Here is a 21,653-nt window from a genome sequence, read left to right on the forward strand (position 1 = left end):
GCAATGAGTGACAGATCAGTTGTCCAATCTAGAAACGGGGCGTGCTGAAGTGTCAGTATGGTAATGGACAGCCCAACCATCTAATTGGAGGCTGGGCATGCTGAGTTGTCAGTGTTTTGAGTGACAGTCCAGCCACTGATCAGTGCTGGGGCGGGCGGAAGTTTCATCCATGTGTCTCCTGTTCAAAGTGATTACCTGGCTATTTAGCTGGCTCTCTAACTCCAATTACTTCCAGTTGTAGCTGAGCTCAAGTGGTGTGTGTTTGCTTTGTGCTCTTAGTTCTTGTATTCTGATCTTTGCTGCCCTTGGATTTGCCTATCTATTTTCCTATACCCTATGTTTTGATATGCTAACTTCCTGGAATTCTGACCTCAGACTGTAACCTGACTACACCTCTGTCTTTCCCCTTAGTTTAAAATGAGTTATCTTTGTATCTGACTCTGGACCTCTGGACTACCCTGCTCATAACTTGTCTGTGAGTAGTGACTAGCGACACAAAACCCTTTTTAATAGCTTTCAAAAACCGTGATTCTGATGACACTGTCATAGTGGCTAAATGCAACTGCCACTATGTAGTGACTCCAGTTTAATTCAGTTGTAAAGTTAAAAGGGTTGTCCACTAGTCTAGGACAGCCACTTCTTCATAAACTAAATGTTCGGCCCCAATAAAATAATAAAGCCTATGCTCGCCTCTAGTGTCGGCGCCATTCCCGCGGTGTCAGCACTCGCTGTCCCCGGGGTTGTGATGCGCTGGCGTCACTGTCTCTGCCTTTGTATGAACTGAACATTCAGAGGAAGCCAGGGATTAGCTGTAGCCTGAACTTCCTCTTCATGTTCAGTTTGTCCGAAGGCGGGGACAGTAACGCCAACACTTATTGGGCACCAGCGTCACTTGTCACAACACTGCATCACAGTCCCGGGGAAAGCGAGTGCCAAAACGGCGGGAAGGGCGGGAGGTGAGTACAGGCTTTAATATTTTATCGGGGCCAAACATTTAGTTCAAGAAGGGGATGTCCTAGTAGTGGACAACTCCTTTAAATGCATTCATTTGTAGTTAGCTTACTCTAGCAATGGTTTCATATAACCAAATAGCATAACATACCACTATGAAAGCAAAATGTTTACCTTCTAGTAAATGAGAATTAAGGTATAGGTCTGGAACTATCTCACTGAAATTCAGCATCTCTGGTGACACATCATGCTGTATGTTTTTCGTTGTCTGTAACAATTCCGGTTGTGACTGTACAAGAATGGTTTGTTCTCCTGGTGCTTTGTGGCCAGTAAACCTGTAGTTTTTCGCCTTTGACACTTTCCACCATTTCCCCTCTCTAGTTGACTTATTCAAAAAGCCACGTTTGGCTGAAGCTTTTCGGTAACGAATTCTTTGTTCTGAAAGGATGTTAACAGAAGACTTGGATGATTTTTTCTTCCTAGAAAAAATAATGATATTGAAAATTGGAGCAAGATTTGAAGTGCTATAGATAATCTGCTGCTCTATCACAGCTAAAGCCCTGGTGCCTAAGAAGCCAATACTATTAATGCTCCTTAGTAGGTAGAGGTCCATATTGTCAATTTTGCATTGGAGAGCTACAGTGTGAATCCACAAAGCATGGGCACAGAATACCAGAATCTATACAGCACAGATCCGTAGTATGACCATGTGCATTGACTTTTAGGTTTTTAAGTTATGCTTTTATAATCGGCTTGAAAATATATTTTTTTTCTTATAACTCACGCTGCTTTCATTTGCTCCACTGGTGTCATTTCTTTTTCTCCTAAAGCAGTTTTTCCAGTCTTCATAATGATATCATTAACCTTGTCATAATAAAAGTGCACAAAATTACATTTATAATACATGTTCTCATCACCAAAATAGAAAATACTACTAATTAATAACACATGCAGAAATGGGTTAAAAATGACCAAGTTTTTATACAAATAACAGTAAATGTCTTATGTGTCATATCTATGCTGAGTTGTGAAAGAACAAACTTCAGAACAGTGAAAGGAGATTTGGCAACAATAAGAATATGCAAAGAAAATAATCCCAGGAATTGAGGAATTGGGGTTTATAAGTGCCCTGTTTGAAAGGAGCTATAGTGAGCATGCACATTCACTTCTAAAAAACTGATATAGTGGCTATCTACATCAGTCCCATAAAAGTAAATTGCACTGTTGATTCATTCACATAGGGGCTTCCAAAATTAAAAGTCACAGGGATGATACATTTATAACCTAATCTGTGTACAGCCGATAAATATATTTATTGGGAAAACCCTAATAAAAGCCGTCCACCTGAAACTGTAAGGTCTCTGGTTTAACCCCTTCACCCAAGCCTATTTTACAATTCTGATCAGTGTCACTTTATGAGGTTATCACTCTGGAATACTTCATCGAATCCCAATGATTTTGAGACTGTTTTTTTTTACACATTGTACCTAATGGTAGTAGTAAATTAAGGTCGAAAGATTTTTTGTTTGTGAAAATATCCGACTTTTAGTGAACATTTTGAAAATTTTACAATTCTTAAACTTTCAATTTTTATATCCTTAAACCAATTAGTCATACTGTGCAAAATAATTTATAAATAACATTTCCCATCTCTACTTTACATCAGCGTCATTTTTTAAACATAGTCTTTTTACCTAGGAAGTTAGAAAGGTTAAAAGTAGATCAGCGGTTTATCATTTTTCCAACAAAATTAATAACACAACTGCATTATACTCTGTAGGGCGGTGGCTGCATTATACTCTGTAGGGTGGTGGCTGCATTATACTGTATGTGGGCTGCATTATACTGTATCGAGGACTATGGGGAATACGTTATACTATATGAAGAACTATGCGGTGCATTATACTATGGGAAGAGAATTGTACTTCATGGATGACTATGGCGGTGCATTATACTATATGGAGCACTATGAGGAATGTATTATGCTATATGGAGGACTATGAAGAATGTATTATACTATGTGGAGGACTGAGCTGTGTATTTTAATATATGGAGGACTATAGGGAGTGTATTATACTATATGGAGGACTGTGGTGCACATTATAATATATGGAGGACTATGGGGTGTATTTTACTAAACAAGCAAAATGCTGCATATTCAGATTGTTTTTGCCAGAAAAATAATCCTTGTTCTCAGCAGCACAACGCCGCTGTAAACTGTAGATGTGCTGCTGATAACATGATACTGTATGGTGATCTGTTAGTGATCTATTAGTGATCGCTCTGTCCCATCATTCTTTCTCAGACGGTGGAAAGAGGCCGGGGAACAAGCGTTGAACAATTTCAGTATTGTCGATCAAACTCATTTAGCGGCCTGAACTCAGTGCATGTAAATACAACCGAAATGCTTCTGTGTGATGTGCAATATGTTAGCATTTGCGGCCCCATTTTAAACTTTGCCTAGGGCCCCACTTTGCCTAAAACCAGCCCTGCCTACAAGTGTACAAGGATATTATACAGTCACCATGTGACAAGTGGGCCTGTGTAACTTCAAATGCCAGGGCTGAATTTTAGTCCCAGTCTGGCCCTGGCCCCTAATGTACCTAAACAGTGGAAACCCCCCACAAGTGACCCAATTTTGGAAACTACATCCCTCAAATAACTTTACTAGATGTGTAGGGATGAGCACCTTGAACTCACAGGTGCTTCACAGAATTTTATAACGTTGAACCGTGAAAATGAAAAACTAAATTTTTCCTGAAAAAATTTGTCTTCAGCTCAAATGTTTCATAGTCACAAGAGTAACAGGAGAAAATGGACCAAATACGTTGTTGTGTAATCTGTCCTGAGTTCATCAATACCACATATGTCGTGGAAAAATACTGTTTGGGCACACAGCAGGTCTCAGAAGGGAAGAAGCGGCAATTGAATTTTGGCAGGAAGAGATTGTGAATGCAATGTCACAATTGAAGAGCCCTATTTGACTCTTGGAGAAAAAATTATACTTGAATAGTTTACGGACTCCATAAACAAAGCCCCAAGTGTCACAAGAGCAGAATCCCCCTCCCTTTTTGAAAACTACACTCCTACATGTGTAGTGACGATTTTGACTCCATGGACATTTTGCCAGAAACAAGCAGCAGTGAATGTTGTTGTTGTGTGAAAATTACAAGCACCCATACATTGTAGCGCCCTTACATCATGCCAAGCTTGTGCTTCTGGAGTCATGGACCCCATAAGCTAAGCGGGCTTTCATCACTACAGAGATGATAACATGTGGATGCTAAATATGGTTTAGGCACACTGGAGCTCAGAAGGGAGGATGCATTTCGATTTGGGAGTGCAGAATTTGCTGAATTTCTTGTTTTTTCTTTTGGGGGATGATACGATATGGTACTTATGATTTTGCAACCACTTTTTTATTTGGCGGGAAGAAAAAAGCATGTGCACAGATTGGTGAAATCTTGTATTGTTTGATGGGTCAAAAGGGTTTTTCTGGCACCGTTTGCTTCTGGATTGGGAAGTGAGTAGTGCTGACCTCCTACCATCAAAGCGAACCAACCAAGACACCTGCATGCAGGGGCGGATTATAAGAGGGTCAATATGGGCGGTAGCCCAGGGCCCAGTGGTGTGGGGGGGCCCTGGGCTACCGCACAGATTGCTCGCCGCCATCAGGGCATTACTGCCCGTGCCCTGACTGGTGTATCATTTATGGGCCCGGTGGGCAGAGAGAGGGGGCCCTCATCGGGCCCCGTCTCATCTGCTCACCGGGCCCCTACCGGCGCTGCGGCGGTTTCCTATTGATGTGCGGGCGCGCGCCCTCACGTCAATAGTTAACAACAGCCGCCAGCCAATTGGAGGCTGGCAGCTGAAGTCGGCCGCAGGCGCAGCAGCGCACACGTCGCCGGCCTCTGACGTCATTGTCAGTCGCTGGTGAGTGCGCGCTGCTGAAGGGAGCTCGCCGCCTGGAGCGCTGGTCAGGTGAGGAGAACCCATTTTTTTTTGTTTGTTTTTTGCTAACCTAACGGCAATCCGGGCGGGCCAGAATGCTGGACAGTCAGTGACACTGTCTGACTGGGGGCAATATGCTGGAGCCGGAGGACACACTGGGGCAGATGATAGCTGGACACACTGGGGCAATGCTGGAGACCGTGGGGAAGATTGCTGGACATACTGGGGGCAATGCTGGAGGACACACTGGGGCAGATTGCTGGACACACTGGGGCAGATGATTGCTGGACACACTGGGGCAGATGATTGCTGGACACACTGTCTGGGGGCAATGCTGGACACACTGGGGCAGATTGCTGGACACTGGGGCAATATGCTGGACATACTGGGGGTAATATGCTGGACACACTGGGGGTAATATGCTGGACACACTGGGGCAGATTGCTGGACACACTGGGGGCAGGACTGGAGGCATGGGCAGAATGTAGATACGGGGCATGATTGGAGACACGGGGCAGAATGAAAGACATGGGGCAGGATTGGATCATGGGGCAGGATGGATACGATGGAGACAGATGGGGCAAGATGGATACAATGGAGACAGATGGGGCAGGATGGGGAGATCATATGGGGTAGAATGGATACTCATGAGGGCAGGATGGGAGAACATATGGCTGGAGCCAGGAATGAGATAAACGGGGCCAGGATGGGGAATATTATTACCATAGGGGCTAATTAAGGGATATTATTACTGCAGTGATGTATTTATTTTATTCTTTGAGTATACTGTTTTAAATGGGGGGGGTCCTGTTACTGTGCAGAGTGACACTATATCGCCTTTTTTTCTTCATGTGGTGTAATGAAGAAGTTGTGAAAAATTAAGTAATGTGTTCTGCAAGCGAAGCTTGAGATAACTGTGTTATTTCCTGCAGAAACGAGTCCTGGCTGGAAGAAGTGATGGCGGTCTGTGCTGGATGAAAGATGAAGGACTTCACCTAGAGACGTCACTGGTGAGTCAGTGTTACCTATACACTGACACTATACACTGTATACTATATACAGAGGTCCTGTGTACAATGTCACACCAGTGATCACTGTATTACCTATACATTATATACAGCGCTCCTGTGTATAATACCACCAGTGATCTCTGTATTACCTCTACACAGACACTGCATACTAAGTACAGATCTCCTGTGAATACTGGCACTTATGTATAGTATTGTTTTTGTTTTTTTTTGGGGGGGGTTTATTACTGATCAGTATTGTAGTATTCAGTCACTATGTGGTGGTAATATGTGCTCTGGACATGGTGCGGTGGTATTTGTTCATTGTATGTGATATTATTCGATCACTGTGGTTGTAATTTGTGGTCTGGTCATGGTGCGGTGGTATTTGTTCTTTGTATGTGATATTGATCAAAATATACCTAAATTGTATTGCATATTTTAACAAATATTTAATAGGTTACAGTAGAGTAGGGCCCGGCCATTTTTCTGGAATAATCTGGTTCAGGTATATAATGACCCCCGTCACATGACCGGGGGGGGGGGCCCACAGTGTCTGAACAGCCCGGGGCCCTGGCTACCCTTAATCCACCCCTGCCTGCATGATACCGTGGTTGCCAATCATGCATCTGTCCATGTGTGAATGCTGCTCACCTCCCAATGCGGAAGTACAGTACCATAAACACTATATGGCCGGGATCACACCACCATGTGTGATGCGAGAAACTCGCACAAGTCTCTCGGATCAACACCTGGCGCTGCCGCCAGCACTCGGGATCGAAGCTGCGGCTGCATAGAAATACATGCAGCCGCAGCTCCGGTCCGAGTGCCGGGTGTTGGTGTGAGAGACTTGTGCGAGTTTCTCGCATCACACACGGTAGTGTGATCCCGACCTAAAAGGGAACCTGACAGCTGATACATGCTACCTTAATCCACGGACAGCATGTAGCAGACACTGGCTGTATGATCTAAGCCAGGTACGGTATGCTTCACTCTGAAATACTACGGCGTTTCAGAGAAAAACACACCGTACTGTACGGCACTTTTTCCCCTCCTGCTGCCCATCACTGACAGGTCTCTTCCTGTACGTGCATGCAGAAAGAAAATTGTCACTCAATGGGAGCGGATAGGGAGAAGCCGCGGGGGACCCACGTGTCTGACTACGGTAATCTCCAGGTGGCTTTTAAAGTACGGGCTGTCCAATGCATAGGCAGTGTGTATTAGCGTAACAATGTCTGTATGACTTTAGCCACTTTTTTTTCTCTGAAAAAAGTGGTTAAACTCATACAGCTCGTTGCTACACTTAGGGTACCATGGAAACCTAAATCCTCAGCATCCGACCCGCAGCGTCCAGATGTTACAGCATAGTGGAGGGGATTTTATGAAATCCCATCTCCACTATGCGTACAGGAACGCCTCTGGCTTCCCTGCGTAAACGGACATGCGGCGCATCTTTATAGACCGCAGCATGTCTACCGTATTTACCGTATCTTGCGGATACGCACCACCCAATGTATAAGATGAGGTGATTCCACATGCTTCAATGAACACATGCGGAATGACCGCAAGTACAAAAGGGGGCAGCGCTTTGGACAGAGCGGGCATGTGCTGCATTCAAAGCGCTGCCGGTATGTGACTGTGGACAGTCTGTATCAGCAGACATGTCACCTATAAGATCTCATAGGTGCCACATTTGATATGTCAAGTGCTTTGGAGAACTATAACTCCCAACATGTCCTGCAGCATGCTGGGAGTTATAGTTCACCACAATAGTGATAGTGCTTTTACTTTTTTTTCACTTTTCGTCCAAATTACCGTCACGTCTCTGACCACGCTAGACAGGAAGTACCGTAGGTGTTCTCCCATCCAGATCACAAGCCGCAGTGACAGTACTACAGTAAATGAAGAGGCAGGGCCACAGGAACTGCACTGTGTACACAGTTCTGTGCTAATCCGGCCTCTGTAGTCTGTATGACGTCACTGCAGCATGTGACCGGCTTGGAGAACCCCTACTTCCTGTCTAGCATAGCGTGGCCGTAGACGTCCATGGCTTCAACACCGGCGGCTCGCGGTCCACCGTCAGCGGCTCCACTCCACTGCCGTAGGCCCCGCTCTACCGCCGGAGGCCCCACTTCACCGTCGGCGGTCCCCAATCCACCACCGGCGGCTACCGCTTCTCCGCTGGGGGCCCCGATCCACCGCTGGCGGCTGCTGCTCCACCGCTGGAGGCCCCGCTTCACCGCCGGCGGCCCCGATCCACCCCTGTCGGCTACTACTTCTCCACTGGAGGCCTCAATCCATCGCCGGTAGCTCCCACTCCACCGCTGGCGGCTCCTGCTCCACCGCCGGAGGCTCCCAGCTCCTGCAGTGCCGCTCATGCGATGCCCCATCTAAAGGTACATTGCGACCATAAGACGCACCCCCATTTTCCTCCCGATTTTGGGGGGGGGGGGGAGTGCGTCTTATGGTCCGAAAATACCGTAACAAATCAACAGCGGTCAAGAATTGTTTTTATTTATTTTTTACACAGTTCCTTGTGCAGTGAATAGACAACTCAAAATATATAATAAGTTGGGAACAGTAGTTTAATGCAGAATGTGATGTAAAGTTTTTCATAAGAATTTGGGAAAGTTATGAAATGTCATATAAATGTCTGTTCTATTTCTGATCTAAGGTCTAGGCTTTTTAGTTCAGATTAATCTGTGCTGAACTTTATGTACATGCTCAGTGGTGAGCCAGTGCTGTGGAGTTGGAGTCGTGGAGTCGGGAGTCAAGGAAATTGAGGAGTCTGAGATCTGGCTTACTGACTCCATAACCCTGGCAATTACAGCAATACCAAATTTATATCATTTTTTTGTTACGTTTGGCTAGCATCACACACTAAAAAACGCTTTTATTTGCAAATCAAAGTATTTGCATTACCATATTTTGAGAGCTATACATTTACTAGATTTCTGCCAATGGAGTCATATGGCAGATTGGTACCATTTTCGATCAAATATAATTTTTTGATAGCTTTCTATTGCGATTTTTGGGAGGCAAAATTAACAAAAATAAGCAATTCAGGAATTATTCTTAGGGGGGGGGGGGGGCTTTTATACGCCATTCACTATGTGGGAAAAGTGATTAGTCAACTTTATTCTTCTGGTCAGTATGATTACAGTGATACCACAATTACATCATTTATTTAATGTTTAGTTAATGTTTAGTTAATAAATTAAATTTGCCAATGTCTACTTTACATCAGCCCACTTTTTGAAACATATTTTTTTGTTGGGAAGCTAGTAGGATTAAAAGTTGACCAGCAATTTCTCATTTATCCAACAAAATTTACAAAACCATTTTTTTAGGGACCACATCACATTTGAAGTGGCTTTGAGGGTCTTATATGCCAGAAAATTCCCCAAATTGACACCATTCTCAAAACTGCACCCCTCAAGGTGCTCAAAACCACACCAAGAAGATTATTAACCCTTCATGTGCTTCACAGGAATTTTTGCAATGTGGAAGGAAAAAATGAACACAGCTTTTTTCACAACAATTTTACGTTAGACCCGGATTTCTTTATTTTCACAAGGGTAAAAGGAGAAAATGAACCCCAACAATTGTTATGCAATTTCTCCTGAGTACATGGGTAGCCAATATGTGGGGGAATATTACTGTTTAAGCGCACGGCAGGGCTCAAAAGGGAAAGGAGAAGGAGCACTGTTTGACTTTTTGAACTTAAAATTAGCTGGGATCATTAGAGGATGCCATGTCGCAATTGGAGAGCCCTTGATGTGTCTAAACAGTGGAAACCCCCCACAAGTGACATATTGAAAACAAGACCCCTCAAAAAATGTATATAGACATGTGGTGAACATCTTGAACCCCCAGATGCTTCATTGAAGTTTATAACGTTGATCTATGAAAATAAAAAATCACCTTATTCCTACAAAAATGTTATTTTAGCTCTAATATTTGTATTTTCACAAGGGTAACAGGAGATATTGCACCATACAGTTTATTGTGCAATTTCTCCTCAGTATACCGATACCCCATAAGGGGGGAACTGCTTGCGTGCACAGAAGTTCTCAAAACAGAAGGAGTGCCATTTGGCTTTTTGAACGCAAAATTTACTGAAATCATTAGTGGACATCATGTTGCATTTGGAGAGCCCCATATGTGCCTAAACAATGGAAACCCCCACCAGTGACCCCATTTTGGAAACAAGACCCCTCAAGGAATGTATCTAGATGTGGGGTGTGCACCTTGAACCCCCAGGTGCTTCACAAAAGTTGATGACGTTGAGCTTTGAAAATAAATAATAATTTTTTTCCACAAAAATTTTATTCTAGCCACAATTTTTTTTATTTTCACAAGGGTAACAGGAGAAAATGGAACCCAAAATTTGTTGTGCAATTTCTGCTGAGTAAACAGATACCCCATATTTGGAGGAAAACTACTTTTTGGGCACAAAGAATGTTTTTTGAGGGAGCCATGTCACATTGGCAGAGCCCCTGTGTTACCAGAACAGCCGAACCCCCCCCCCCTCATATCTGACTACATTTTATAAACTACAGCCCCCAATGAATTCATTTACGGGTGCAGTGATCATATTGAAATCACACATGTCTCACAGAATTTTATACCTTTGGGTAGTGAAGGAATAATTACATTTTTACCACTAAAATTTAGTTTTAGCCTCAAGTTTTTAATTTTTCTGAGAGTTAATAGAAAAAAAGTACCTCAGTTTGTTGTAAAAATGTCTGAGTGCGCCTATACTCTTCATGTAATCAGGAAATACTTTTCAGGCACAATGCAAAGCTCAGATAGGAGAGAGTGCTATATTATAGTGCAGAGTCTACTGTTATGGTTTGCGGGTGCCATGACCCACTGGGAGAGCCCCTGATATGCTAGAGCAGCAGAACATCTTCATAAGTGACCCCATTTTCCAAACTACACCTCTCAATGAATTCATATTGACACATAATTTTATACCATTGGGCAGTGAAGAAAAATAATTAAAATTTTTACCACCAAAATGTTGTTTCAGTCCCAGATTTTACAGTTTCACATGTGGAAGTGGGTAAAAATGGCACCAAAACATGTCCCACAATTTCAGCTGAACTTGGAATTACCCCATATGTTCCTGTGCAAAACTGCTTAGCTATACAGCGAGATTTGGGAGAGATGGAGAGCTATTTGCCTCCTGGAGAGCAGATTTTTCTAGAATAGTTTGTGGACTTTACATACAGAGCCCATAAGTGCTAGAAGAGCAGAATCCACCCTCAATTGACCCCATTTTGGAAATTATGCCCCTTTAGGAAATTATCAACAGGTGTAGAGATGATTTTGCCCCCATGGATGTTTCCCAGCAGTGGATGTTGCTGAAAGAAAATTGCAAACTGCCATTGTAGTCTCCAGTACATTGTAGTGCCCAGTACATCATAGTGACCAGTACATTATGCCCAGCTTCACGAACCAATAAATTAGGTAGGCTCTTATAGCTAAAAAAAATGCCAAACACTGGGGATTAGAAGGGAGGGGGGCATTTGGATTTGGGAGTGCAGAATTTGCTGAGTTTGTTTTGGTGGGTGAGGAGCCATTTTGCTTTTCCAGCCTTTGTACTACCAGTAACGTGGAAGCCCCCTATATTTCCATTGCCATACGATGGACCCGAGTGAGGGCATTTTTGTAGATCGATTTGAAGCGTTTGTTAGGAACATTTTACATAACACTTTAATCTGGGTTTCCATCTAAATCTCCTAGTGATGTGATTCAGATGGAACTCCCAAAGGATCCATTCACTATAATGAGGTAGCAGAGTTACTCTGGACTCCGTCTGGCCTCTGTTCAGCAGTGTCCTTCTTTTCAGAAGTGCACAAAACTGTGGCCGATGGCACTTTTATGCATTCCTACAAAGACGGACACTGCTGGAGCACAAGTCAGACTGCGTCCACAGTGCCTACATCTACCTCATTATAGGGAATCTTTGCCGGAGGGGGCTCTCTCCCTCTGCTTTCTTAATGCAGTGTTCGATATCAATCGCAGCATTTAGGGGGTTAATCTTCTGGGAGCAATGCGGACATGGCTCCTGGCAGTGAGGGCCGGGTGTCAGCTGTCAGAATCGCTGAACACCCAGCGGCAATCATTGCCTGGCTGTATCTATACTGACCAATGTAGACGTATGGATATGTCTGATGTCGTGAAGGGGTTAAACAAAGGTGCTAGGACTGACAGTGGACGTTGCCACAGGGTGTCAGCTTTCATATAGTGCTGACACACGCTCATCGCACTGTATATGTATGGCGGCTTGCGGGAACGCACCTCCCACTGCGCCGTACATGTGCGGTGGATGTCGTGAAGGGGTTAATGATGGACAATCTCAGGCTTGCAAAGTTAACCCCATCATAAAAAGTTATCCCTTTATCACCAATGATAGGTGATAACTTGCAGATTAGTGGCAAGGTAACCACTTGGACCCCCACCAATCCAGTGAGTGGGCTCTGAAGTGGCCTGATGAAAAAGAGTGGTGGCTGATCATGTGTGACACCCCGGGGGTTCGGCTGTCACATTGGTATTGCCTTCCTCACGGGGAGGGTGATGCCATGCCTGAAAGAGAGGAAAGATCCCTTTAACAGGTAGCACATACATGCAACATGTTCTGACTCCAGGCCAGAAGGGGGAGCTCTAGACCCGGTTTTACGGGAGCTTCCCTAGATATATATTCTGGCTGGAGGAGGAGTTAGAGAGACATTCAGGAAGAGAGCTGGAGCCGTGCAGGCACGAGGTTCTGCAGCTCCTGAGAGGAAAGTTTAGGCCGTGCAGACGCGAGGTTCTGCAGCTCCTGGAAAGAGAAGAGAGGAACAGAACAGATTGTAGAAAACTGTGAAGGTGAAAGAAGCAAAGGAGAAGTGAATAGCTGTAGGGAAGCTGTAACTGAGCTTCCTCCACGCTGAAGCGCATGAAACCTGTGGCCGGAAGACCGAGATTGTGCGAGTAACTGTATGCCTCACAGCAGAAATCGGAAGTCAGGAGATTGCAAGTCGCCTGTCCACCATTACACCCGAAGGCACAGCAGCACATAGGGCCCGGAGTCATCATAGAGACACCTGTAAAAAGGCTCAAGTTGCCTGCCATACGGGTAGTGTCCTACCTAAAGGGACAGAGAGAAAGTGAGGACCTTGTGTGAAGCCTTAGGCAGCAAGGAACTACAACACAGCGCAGTAAGGAAGGCTTCCAAGCCCACCTGGCAAGGGGATCTCTGAATCGCTTCCATGCTGGCCAGACTGCATCATCACCTGTGATCCATACCCTGGACTGTGGCTGCCTACTACCAGTAAAAGGTAAAGCGACTGCAACCTTGTGTTCTCTAATTTTTTCCGGCACTACACCGTCTGTCATCTGTACCCACTACTCAGGGAGCCCTGGGACTATGCTTCACCTGTGGAAAGTCATACCATCCCTGCTGCAGTACCGTCATCCCCAGAGGACCCCTTTAAGCAGCGTCGGTCATCTCTGACCGACTACCACAGGTTTCATAAACTTTATTCCCCATTCACATCCCCTTTTATTGGATGCCCAGGGCCACAGACTGGGTCACTGCCACTGTGACCACCCCTTTATGAACAGAACTGGTCCAGTAGGGAGTATCCCCTAGGCCCTAGCAGGCGCTCCACATGCGCCATCACCGCATTTATTTTCTATGATACTTTCTAGATAGTTGAGCACTGCACTTGGATATCTCTGGCAGTCTCAGAGAATGAATGGAACAATAACATGCATGCTTGCATTTCAGAGCCTAATTCTCAGGATAAGGGCTCATACTCACTTGCGAGAAACTCGGATGAGTCTCGCACGGCAATACCCGGCACTCAGATCAGAGCGTGCGGCCGCATAGTAATACATGCAGCCGCACGCTCTGCTCCTGAGTGCCGGGTATTGCCGTGCGAGACTCATCCGAGTTTCTCGCAAGTGAGTATGAGCCCTTAGTGGGGTACCAGCAGTCAATCTCCCACTAAACTATTTACCACCTATCCTTCTATCCTTTGGCTAGGTGTTGACTCATAAAGGGAATCTCTCAGCAGATTTTTTTTTTGTAATCTGAGAGCAGAACCCCCCCCCCTCCTCATTCCAGTGATGTGTTACTTACTAGGCTTTGTGTTGCTGTTTCAATAAAATAATACAAATAAGTCAGTGTATTAAAAATTATCACTACAGGGCTTCTAGTCAACTGCTCTGTGTATTCCCGTCCCCACCACTGATTATCAGTTTTCTGTCAATATCCAGTGTAAACAGAAAACTGCCAATCAGTGGTGTGGGTTGGATTATACATAGCTCAGCATTCAGAGCTCAATCTGCAGCAGAGAAAACAGATCAAACTGACAGCTTGCAGACCAATAGGTGATACATAGCTGGAATCAGGATCTCTGTCACTACATTATGCTGCTCTTAGATTACTTAGCAAAATTCTGCTGACAGATTCACCTTAAAGGTTTTTGATACCTATCTGTTGGCAGCATGATGTACGCAAAGAGACCCTGAATCCAACAATGTATCACATAGTTTATTGGGTGCTGTTCTGACATAATCAGAGTTTTTAGATTTAGCAATGCAGCAGAGCTCAGTAAGCTAACCCAACCCATACCGGGCTCTGTATGTATGGAAGTTCTTCTTGCATAGATTCTCACTGAATCTCTGAATCTGCTTCTGTATAAATAAGACTGAAGGCACACTAACATACCATGTAATTATACTGGTGCTGTATTACAGATTCATACCACGATTCCACATTGTGAACAAAGGGATCAGGTTATACTTGGCTACCATTCTTTTTATAGGTGAATCTTTATCTGCGGTTGGCTATCCGTTTGTTTATTTTTTGGGGGCCTTTGCATTTGCTTTTGCAATTTTTGTATCTATGTTTTCAACATTCCCATGTTTATTTTACCACAATTTTTAGTCCATTATCCTAGGCTTTCAATTTCGTCTTGTTCTGGAGACTTTTTAATCTGTGCATGTATGTTTGCACCTATTATCTTGTGCTTCGTCTTTAGATCTTTAAGTGTTATGCTTTTACTCTTTTATACCTGGAATATATCTAAATTGTGTATTAGTCAAAAATCAATTTTAGCTGAGTGTTTGGGATCTTTTCATTTTCAGCGTTTGGGTCTTGAGACAATACCTGGTGAAGTTGTGGCTCTGCGTCTTGGCCTACAGTCTTTAGAAGTAAGTTATCACATGAAATTTGTTAATTCTGTGACTGTTGGCTTGTGCTTTATTTCCACAGCTTATTCTTGGGCAATCAATGATGATGGCTTTACATCTGCAGGTTGGACTTTGCCTTTTAAGATTCCTCTTAACTTACCATATCTTCCTTAGCTTCCAGCTCACTTTTGTTAACGTGGAAATATATGGCTTGTTTCTTGTCCATGATGATAGTTTTCGCTGTTTCATGTTTCCCTATAGGTGTATCTATGATCTCAGCTGTGGTGTCCTCTGCAGTCTCCTTACATTCCTCTAGTGCTCCTCCTGACAAAGCTGTTCTGGTCTTCTCATCGTGGTGTAGCTGCACTGAGCTGTCCTTTTTCCCCTCAAAGTGTAGAGCCTCTGTTGTCAATTTTGCTTTCTTTTTGTTACAAATTCTATAGCACAACTGTATTATTTTGCTCATGTTTCGCTTTGTTGTATTACTTTTTTTTTCAATCTTATTTGTTCTTGTTTTCCACACGTTGTCCAAGCTGCTTGAGATGTAAAACGATGAATCCCTATGTAACCAAAAACAATCAATCAATCGCATTGACTACAAAATAAGGATAAAACTTAATATACTACAAAATAGATAAAGAGAAAGCCCATATACTCATTTTTAAATACTTTATTACCCCTTAACAGTTTCCATGCTTTTAAGGCTTCTCATTTAAGGAACTTCTTTTCGTGAACTGTCTTTTGCTGGCTTTGCTCCAGAAGAAGATTGTTGTTCTTTGCGCTGTAGATACCCAATGTTTAGGCTGTTCTTAACAAACAGCCTTGGGCATCAGACACAGATCAGTTTTTCAAAAAGTTGGTCTCCAATCTAAACTACAGCAACAGTGACCGAAAGTGACTGCTGCAACCAATCACTTGCCTCGGCAGTATGGTCAGTTTTTACGTGCAATGATCATGTGACTGATGCATGGTAAGTCCTCACTTCTAGAACTGAAAGGTATTGCTAGGACAGCAGCTCTGGAGCAGTAGGGGAGTCAAGGGGTTAGTAATGGCTATTTATCACATTCCCTAGTCTATTGCATCTTTTGAAAATTCTTGGAAAACCACTTTGAGGAGAAATTTGGGTTTTAATTTATTTGCATCTAAATTGCGAGATTGAGATTGCAAATTCCCAGACTGAGGCCTCATGTGCCATCCATGTTTAACTTTGCAAAGTATAGGAGAAGTTTTGTAACGTACTTCTAACTTTATCCATACCAGAAAAACAATGATGACACACTGATAGTAAACAAGGACACTCAGATGACACACTGATGGAAAACACTGATGACACCGTCACAGGTTTTTCACATACTTGCTTTATACAGATGTGTGAAGTAGGCCTGAAACTGATTTGTTCAGATTCATTAATAGATTTTAGTGGTGATGTGATAACTATTTAATTAAAAGGACTACCCATGGTTCTATTCTTTAATCTAAATTGGCTGTACTATATTTCATAAATGCAATTTATTTTACTGAATTTGTTCGATATTAAAAAAATAATCGGCACAGAATTGCAAACCTAAAAATCACATTTTGTAAAATAACAGTGGAACTTTTATTCTTAAAGTCAACTATTGCAACTGAACTTTAACTAAAAAATCCTACCTCCAGCGCTGTGCTCTTCATCATAGTCTTGCTGTGTACCCTCTGCTCCTGTGTGCATTACCTCCGATGTTGCGGTCTAAGGTCTTACTAAGGTCTTTAGTAAATGAGTGTCCCTATAGACCCAACACTGCTACATTCATTGGACTCTACTATATTCATCCTGTGAGTCTCCTGAGAAATCCAGTTATGCTACAACTACTGGACTCTGTTACATTCACTAAGTTAAGTCTCCTGAAAAACACAGCTCTGTTATGACCCTACAAGCCAAAGGATCCCAAAGGTGCAATGGAAACAACATCTTTGACAGATTTGAGAAATTTGCTAGGCAAGTAATTTGTGTCAATATGAGTCAATAGGATTTAGTTCAGTTGGTGCCTGTTCTCTCCATTTTCATGGATGCCAGAGTACAGCCAATAGTATCTTCACCTACAGTATACAACCTTTCCTGCATTTAGCAATACCAGCATTGTTAAATGGGTATCCTAAGGCCCCTTTCACACATCAGGTTTTTGCCGTCAGGCTGTATCGGGGACTGCCAAGGAGTAGTACCTGGAGGCTACCTACAGCTCAAGTCTGACGCCACCATCAGGAGCTCAAGGGAAAACCAGGTAGCCGCTTAGCCATGCTCCTCCAAGGTAAGCCTGGTCCTGTGGCACAGTGGGTCCATACACAGTATAGAGTCATCGCCAAAAGTTTTAGCATCCTCCAGAAAATTAAGTATTTCTCCCAGAAAATTATCGCAATTACATATGTTTTGTTATACTCATGTTTATTTCCTATGTGTGTATTGGAAGAACACAAAAAAATGAGATAAAAGGCAAACTGGACATCATTTCACACAAAGCCTTAACTGGACATCATTTCACATAAAACCTTAAAGGGAACCTGTCACCCCCAAAATCGAAGGAGAGCTAAGCCCACCAGCATCAGGGGCTTATCTACAGCATTCTGGAATGCTGTAGATAAGCCCCCAATGTATCCTGAAAGATGAGAAAAAGAGGTTAGATTATACTCACCCAGGGGCAGTCCCAGTACGATGGGCGTCGCGGTCCGGTCCGGGGCCTCCCATCTTCTTACAATGACATCCTCTTCTTGTCTTTATGCTGCAGCTCCGGCGCAGGCGTACTTTGTCTGCCCTCAGGTCAGAGAGGCCCGGACAAAGTGAACCGGACAAAATTGTTGGCACCTTTCCAAAACTGTGAGTAAACAACTTTGTTTCAAGCATGAAATGCTCGCTCAAACTCACGTTTGGCAAGTAACAGGTATGGGCAACATGAAAATCATGCCCGAAACCAGATAAAAAGGGGAGAAGACTAATTGATTAAAGGTTGTAACATAGGATAGTCCGGATGGTGTATAAGCAGCCCTAATCAAGATCCAAAGAAATTTAAGCTGTCCAGCAGGCTCCTAGTGCATCAGTGTTAATGTGAACTATCTGTCGACATTTGAAAAAAATTAAATGCTATGGAAGAAGACCCTGGAGAACCCCACTTCTGCCACATAGACATAAGAAAGCTATACTGCAGTTTGCCAAAATGTACGTAAGGAAGCCGAAATCCTTATGGAAAAGCATCTTGGGGAGAGATGAGGCCAAGACAGAGCTTTTTGGTAAAGCAAATCATTCTACTGTTTACCAAAAACAGAATGAGGTCTACAAAGAAAAGAACACAGTACCTACAGTCAAATATGGTGGAGGTTCAAAGATGTTTTTGGAGTAGTTTTGTTGCCTCTGGCACGGGGTGCCTTGATTGTGTGCAAGGCTGTTGTGGATTCTGTTTTTGGGCTCCCTCTGGTGGTTATAACTGGTACTGGGTGACTTTGGTGGGTTGCGGTCTCTGGTTTCCACCTGTCCATCAGAGGCTGAGTGTTTCCTATTTAACCTGGCTTTCCTGTCATTCCCTTGCCGGCTATCAATGTATCAGTGTGTCTCTGTTACCTTTGCTACCTGCTCCTAAAGCCTTCAAGACAAGCTAAGTCTGGATTTCCCTGTTTCATGTTTGCTTTCATGTTTTTAGTCCAGCTTGCAGATATGTAATTCTCTGCTGCTGGTTGCTCTAGTGGTCTGAAATTACCACTCATGTACCATGAGTTGGCACATGAGTTCAAGTAATTTCAGGATGGTATTTTGAAGGGTTTTTAAGCTGACCGCGCAGTTCACCTTTTGTATCCTCTGCTATCTAGCTTAAGCGGGCCTCATTTTGCTGAATCTGTTTTCATAACTACGTTTGTGCCTTCCTCTCATTTCACCGTCATTATATGTGGGGGGCTGCTATTTCTGTGGGAATATTTCTCTGGAGGCAAGATAGGTCTGTGATTCTTCTGATAGGGGAAGCTAGATCTCCGGCTGGCGCGAGACGTCTAGGGGCCCCCCAGGAACGTTCCCCGGCTACTGTTAGTTGAGTGTTGAGGTTCAGGATCGCGGTCAGCTCAGGTTCCATCACCCTAGAGCTCGTCCTGTTTTTGCCCGTGTTATGTTGACAAATTCCCTGCCATTGGGATCATGACAGTATAGCCGGCCCACAAAGTGTTAATTGTTTGGGCTGAAGCAGGAGAAAAAGAAGTGTTGAAGGGAATTTTTTTTTTTTTTTTCCCTCAGAGTTTTGCTGCCTAGCCCTTAATTGCTGTCTAGCTGCTTCTTACCTCCTCTTAACCCTTGAATGGCTCTGACCTTAGCTGTTTAACATGGATGTCCAGAGTTTGGCTTCCAGCCTGAATAATCTTGCTGCAAGAGTTCAAAACATACAGGATTTTGTTGTTCACACTCCTATGTCTGAACCTAGAATTCCTATTCCAGAGTTTTTTTCTGGAGATAGATCTACCTTCCTGAATTTCAGGAACAATTGCAAATTGTTTCTTTCTTTGAAATCTCGCTCCTCTGGAGACCCTGCTCAGCAGGTCAAGATTGTAATATCTTTCCTGCGGGGCGACCCTCAGAATTGGGAATTTGCATTGGCACCAGGGGATCCTGCATTGCTCAGTGTGGATGCGTTTTTTCTGGCACTGGGATTGCTCTATGAGGAACCTAACCTGGAGATTCAGGCTGAAAAGGCTTTATTAGCCCTCTTTCAGGGGCATGATGAAGCGGAAGTATATTGTCAAAAATTTCGGAAATGGTCGGTGCTTACTCAGTGGAATGAGTGCGCCCTGGCTGCAAACTTCAGAGATGGTCTTTCTGAGGCCATTAAGGATATTATGGTGGGGTTCCCTGCGCCTACAGGTCTGAATGAGTCTATGACTATGGCCATTCAGATTGATCGGCATTTACGGGAGCGCAAACCTGTGCACCAGTTGGCGGTGTCTTCTGAACAGGCACCTGAGACTATGCAATGTGATAGAATTCAGTCCAGAAGTGAACGGCAAAATTATAGGCGGAAAAATGGATTGTGTTTTTATTGTGTTGATTCAGCTCATGTTATATCAGCATGCTCTAAACGCACAAAAAAGGTTGATAAATCTTTTGCCATTAGTACTCTGCAGTCTAAGTTCATTTTGTCTGTAACTCTGATTTGTTCACTGTCATCCATTTCCGTTGATGCCTATGTGGATTCGGGCGCTGCCCTGAGTCTTATGGATTGGTCATTTGCCAAACGCTGCGGTTTTAGTCTGGAGCCTCTGGAAGTTCCTATTCCTTTGAAGGGAATTGACTCTACACCATTGGCTATGAATAAACCGCAGTACTGGACACAAGTGACCATGCGCATGACTCCCGTTCAACAGGAGGTGATTCGCTTCCTTGTACTGTATAATTTACATGATGTACTAGTGCTTGGTCTGCCATGGTTACAAACTCATAATCCAGTCCTGGATTGGAAAACAATGTCTGTGTTAAGCTGGGGATGTCAGGGGGTTCATGATGATGCACCTCTGAATTCAATCGCTTCATCTACTCCTTCTGAGGCCCCTGCGTTTTTGTCTGACTATCGGGATGTTTTTGAGGAGCCTAAGCTCAATTCGCTCCCTCCTCATAGGGATTGTGACTGTGCTATAGAATTAATTCCTGGCAGTAAATTCCCTAAGGGTCGTTTATTTAATCTGTCAGTGCCAGAGCACACTGCTATGCGGAATTATATTAAGGAGTCCTTGGAAAAGGGACATATTCGTCCATCTTCGTCCCCTCTGGGAGCAGGTTTTTTTTTCGTGGCAAAAAAAGATGGTTCCCTGAGGCCTTGTATAGATTATCGCCTTCTGAATAAGATTACAGTCAAATATCAGTATCCATTGCCATTATTGACTGATTTGTTTGCTCGCATTAAGGGGGCTAGGTGGTTCACTAAGATAGATCTTCGCGGTGCGTATAATCTTGTGCGGATAAAGCAGGGTGATGAGTGGAAAACCGCATTTAATACGCCTGAGGGCCATTTTGAGTATTTGGTAATGCCTTTTGGACTTTCTAATGCTCCTTCAGTCTTTCAGTCCTTTATGCACAATATTTTCCGTGAATATCTGGATAAGTTTATGATTGTGTATTTGGATGATATTTTGGTGTTTTCTGATGACTGGGAGTCTCATGTTCTACAGGTTAGGAAGGTGTTTCAAGTCCTGCGGGCCAATTCTCTGTTTGTGAAGGGCTCAAAATGTCTCTTCGGAGTCCAGAAGATTTCTTTTTTGGGGTACATTTTTTCTCCTTCTACTATTGAGATGGATCCCGTCAAGGTTCAGGCGATTTGTGACTGGACACAACCTACATCTGTTAAGAGTCTTCAGAAGTTCTTGGGTTTTGCTAATTTTTATCGTCGGTTCATTACTAATTTTTCCAGTGTTGTTAAACCTTTGACTGATTTGACTAAAAAGGGTGCTGATGTTGCTGATTGGTCTCCTGCGGCTGTGGAGGCCTTTCAGGAACTTAAGCGCCGGTTTTCTTCTGCTCCTGTGTTATGTCAACCAGATGTTTCACTTCCTTTTCAG

General features: G+C 43.7%; 1 protein-coding gene across 6 annotated transcripts in view; it reads right to left on the bottom strand.

The window, feature by feature from the left end:
• EFCAB3 (EF-hand calcium binding domain 3) overlaps positions 1-21,653 on the bottom strand; it is a 97,949-nt gene that overhangs the window by 65,592 nt on the left and 10,704 nt on the right. For 5 of the 6 annotated variants that reach the window (XM_077252657.1, XM_077252655.1, XM_077252654.1 and 2 more), the window contains exons 3-5: positions 15,259-15,658; positions 1,736-1,815; positions 1,126-1,430 (exon numbers count right to left, since the gene is read on the bottom strand). In XM_077252657.1, the coding sequence (XP_077108772.1) occupies positions 1,126-1,430; positions 1,736-1,815; positions 15,259-15,564 (691 nt within the window). In that variant the 5' untranslated portion in view covers positions 15,565-15,658. Of the gene's footprint in view, positions 1-1,125; positions 1,431-1,735; positions 1,816-15,075; positions 15,209-15,258; positions 15,659-21,653 lie in introns of those variants that run through there. The other variant, XM_077252656.1, reaches the window with a different exon arrangement.

Source organism: Ranitomeya variabilis, chromosome 4 (assembly GCF_051348905.1).
Source record: "Ranitomeya variabilis isolate aRanVar5 chromosome 4, aRanVar5.hap1, whole genome shotgun sequence".
Classification (NCBI taxonomy): domain Eukaryota; kingdom Metazoa; phylum Chordata; class Amphibia; order Anura; family Dendrobatidae; genus Ranitomeya; species Ranitomeya variabilis.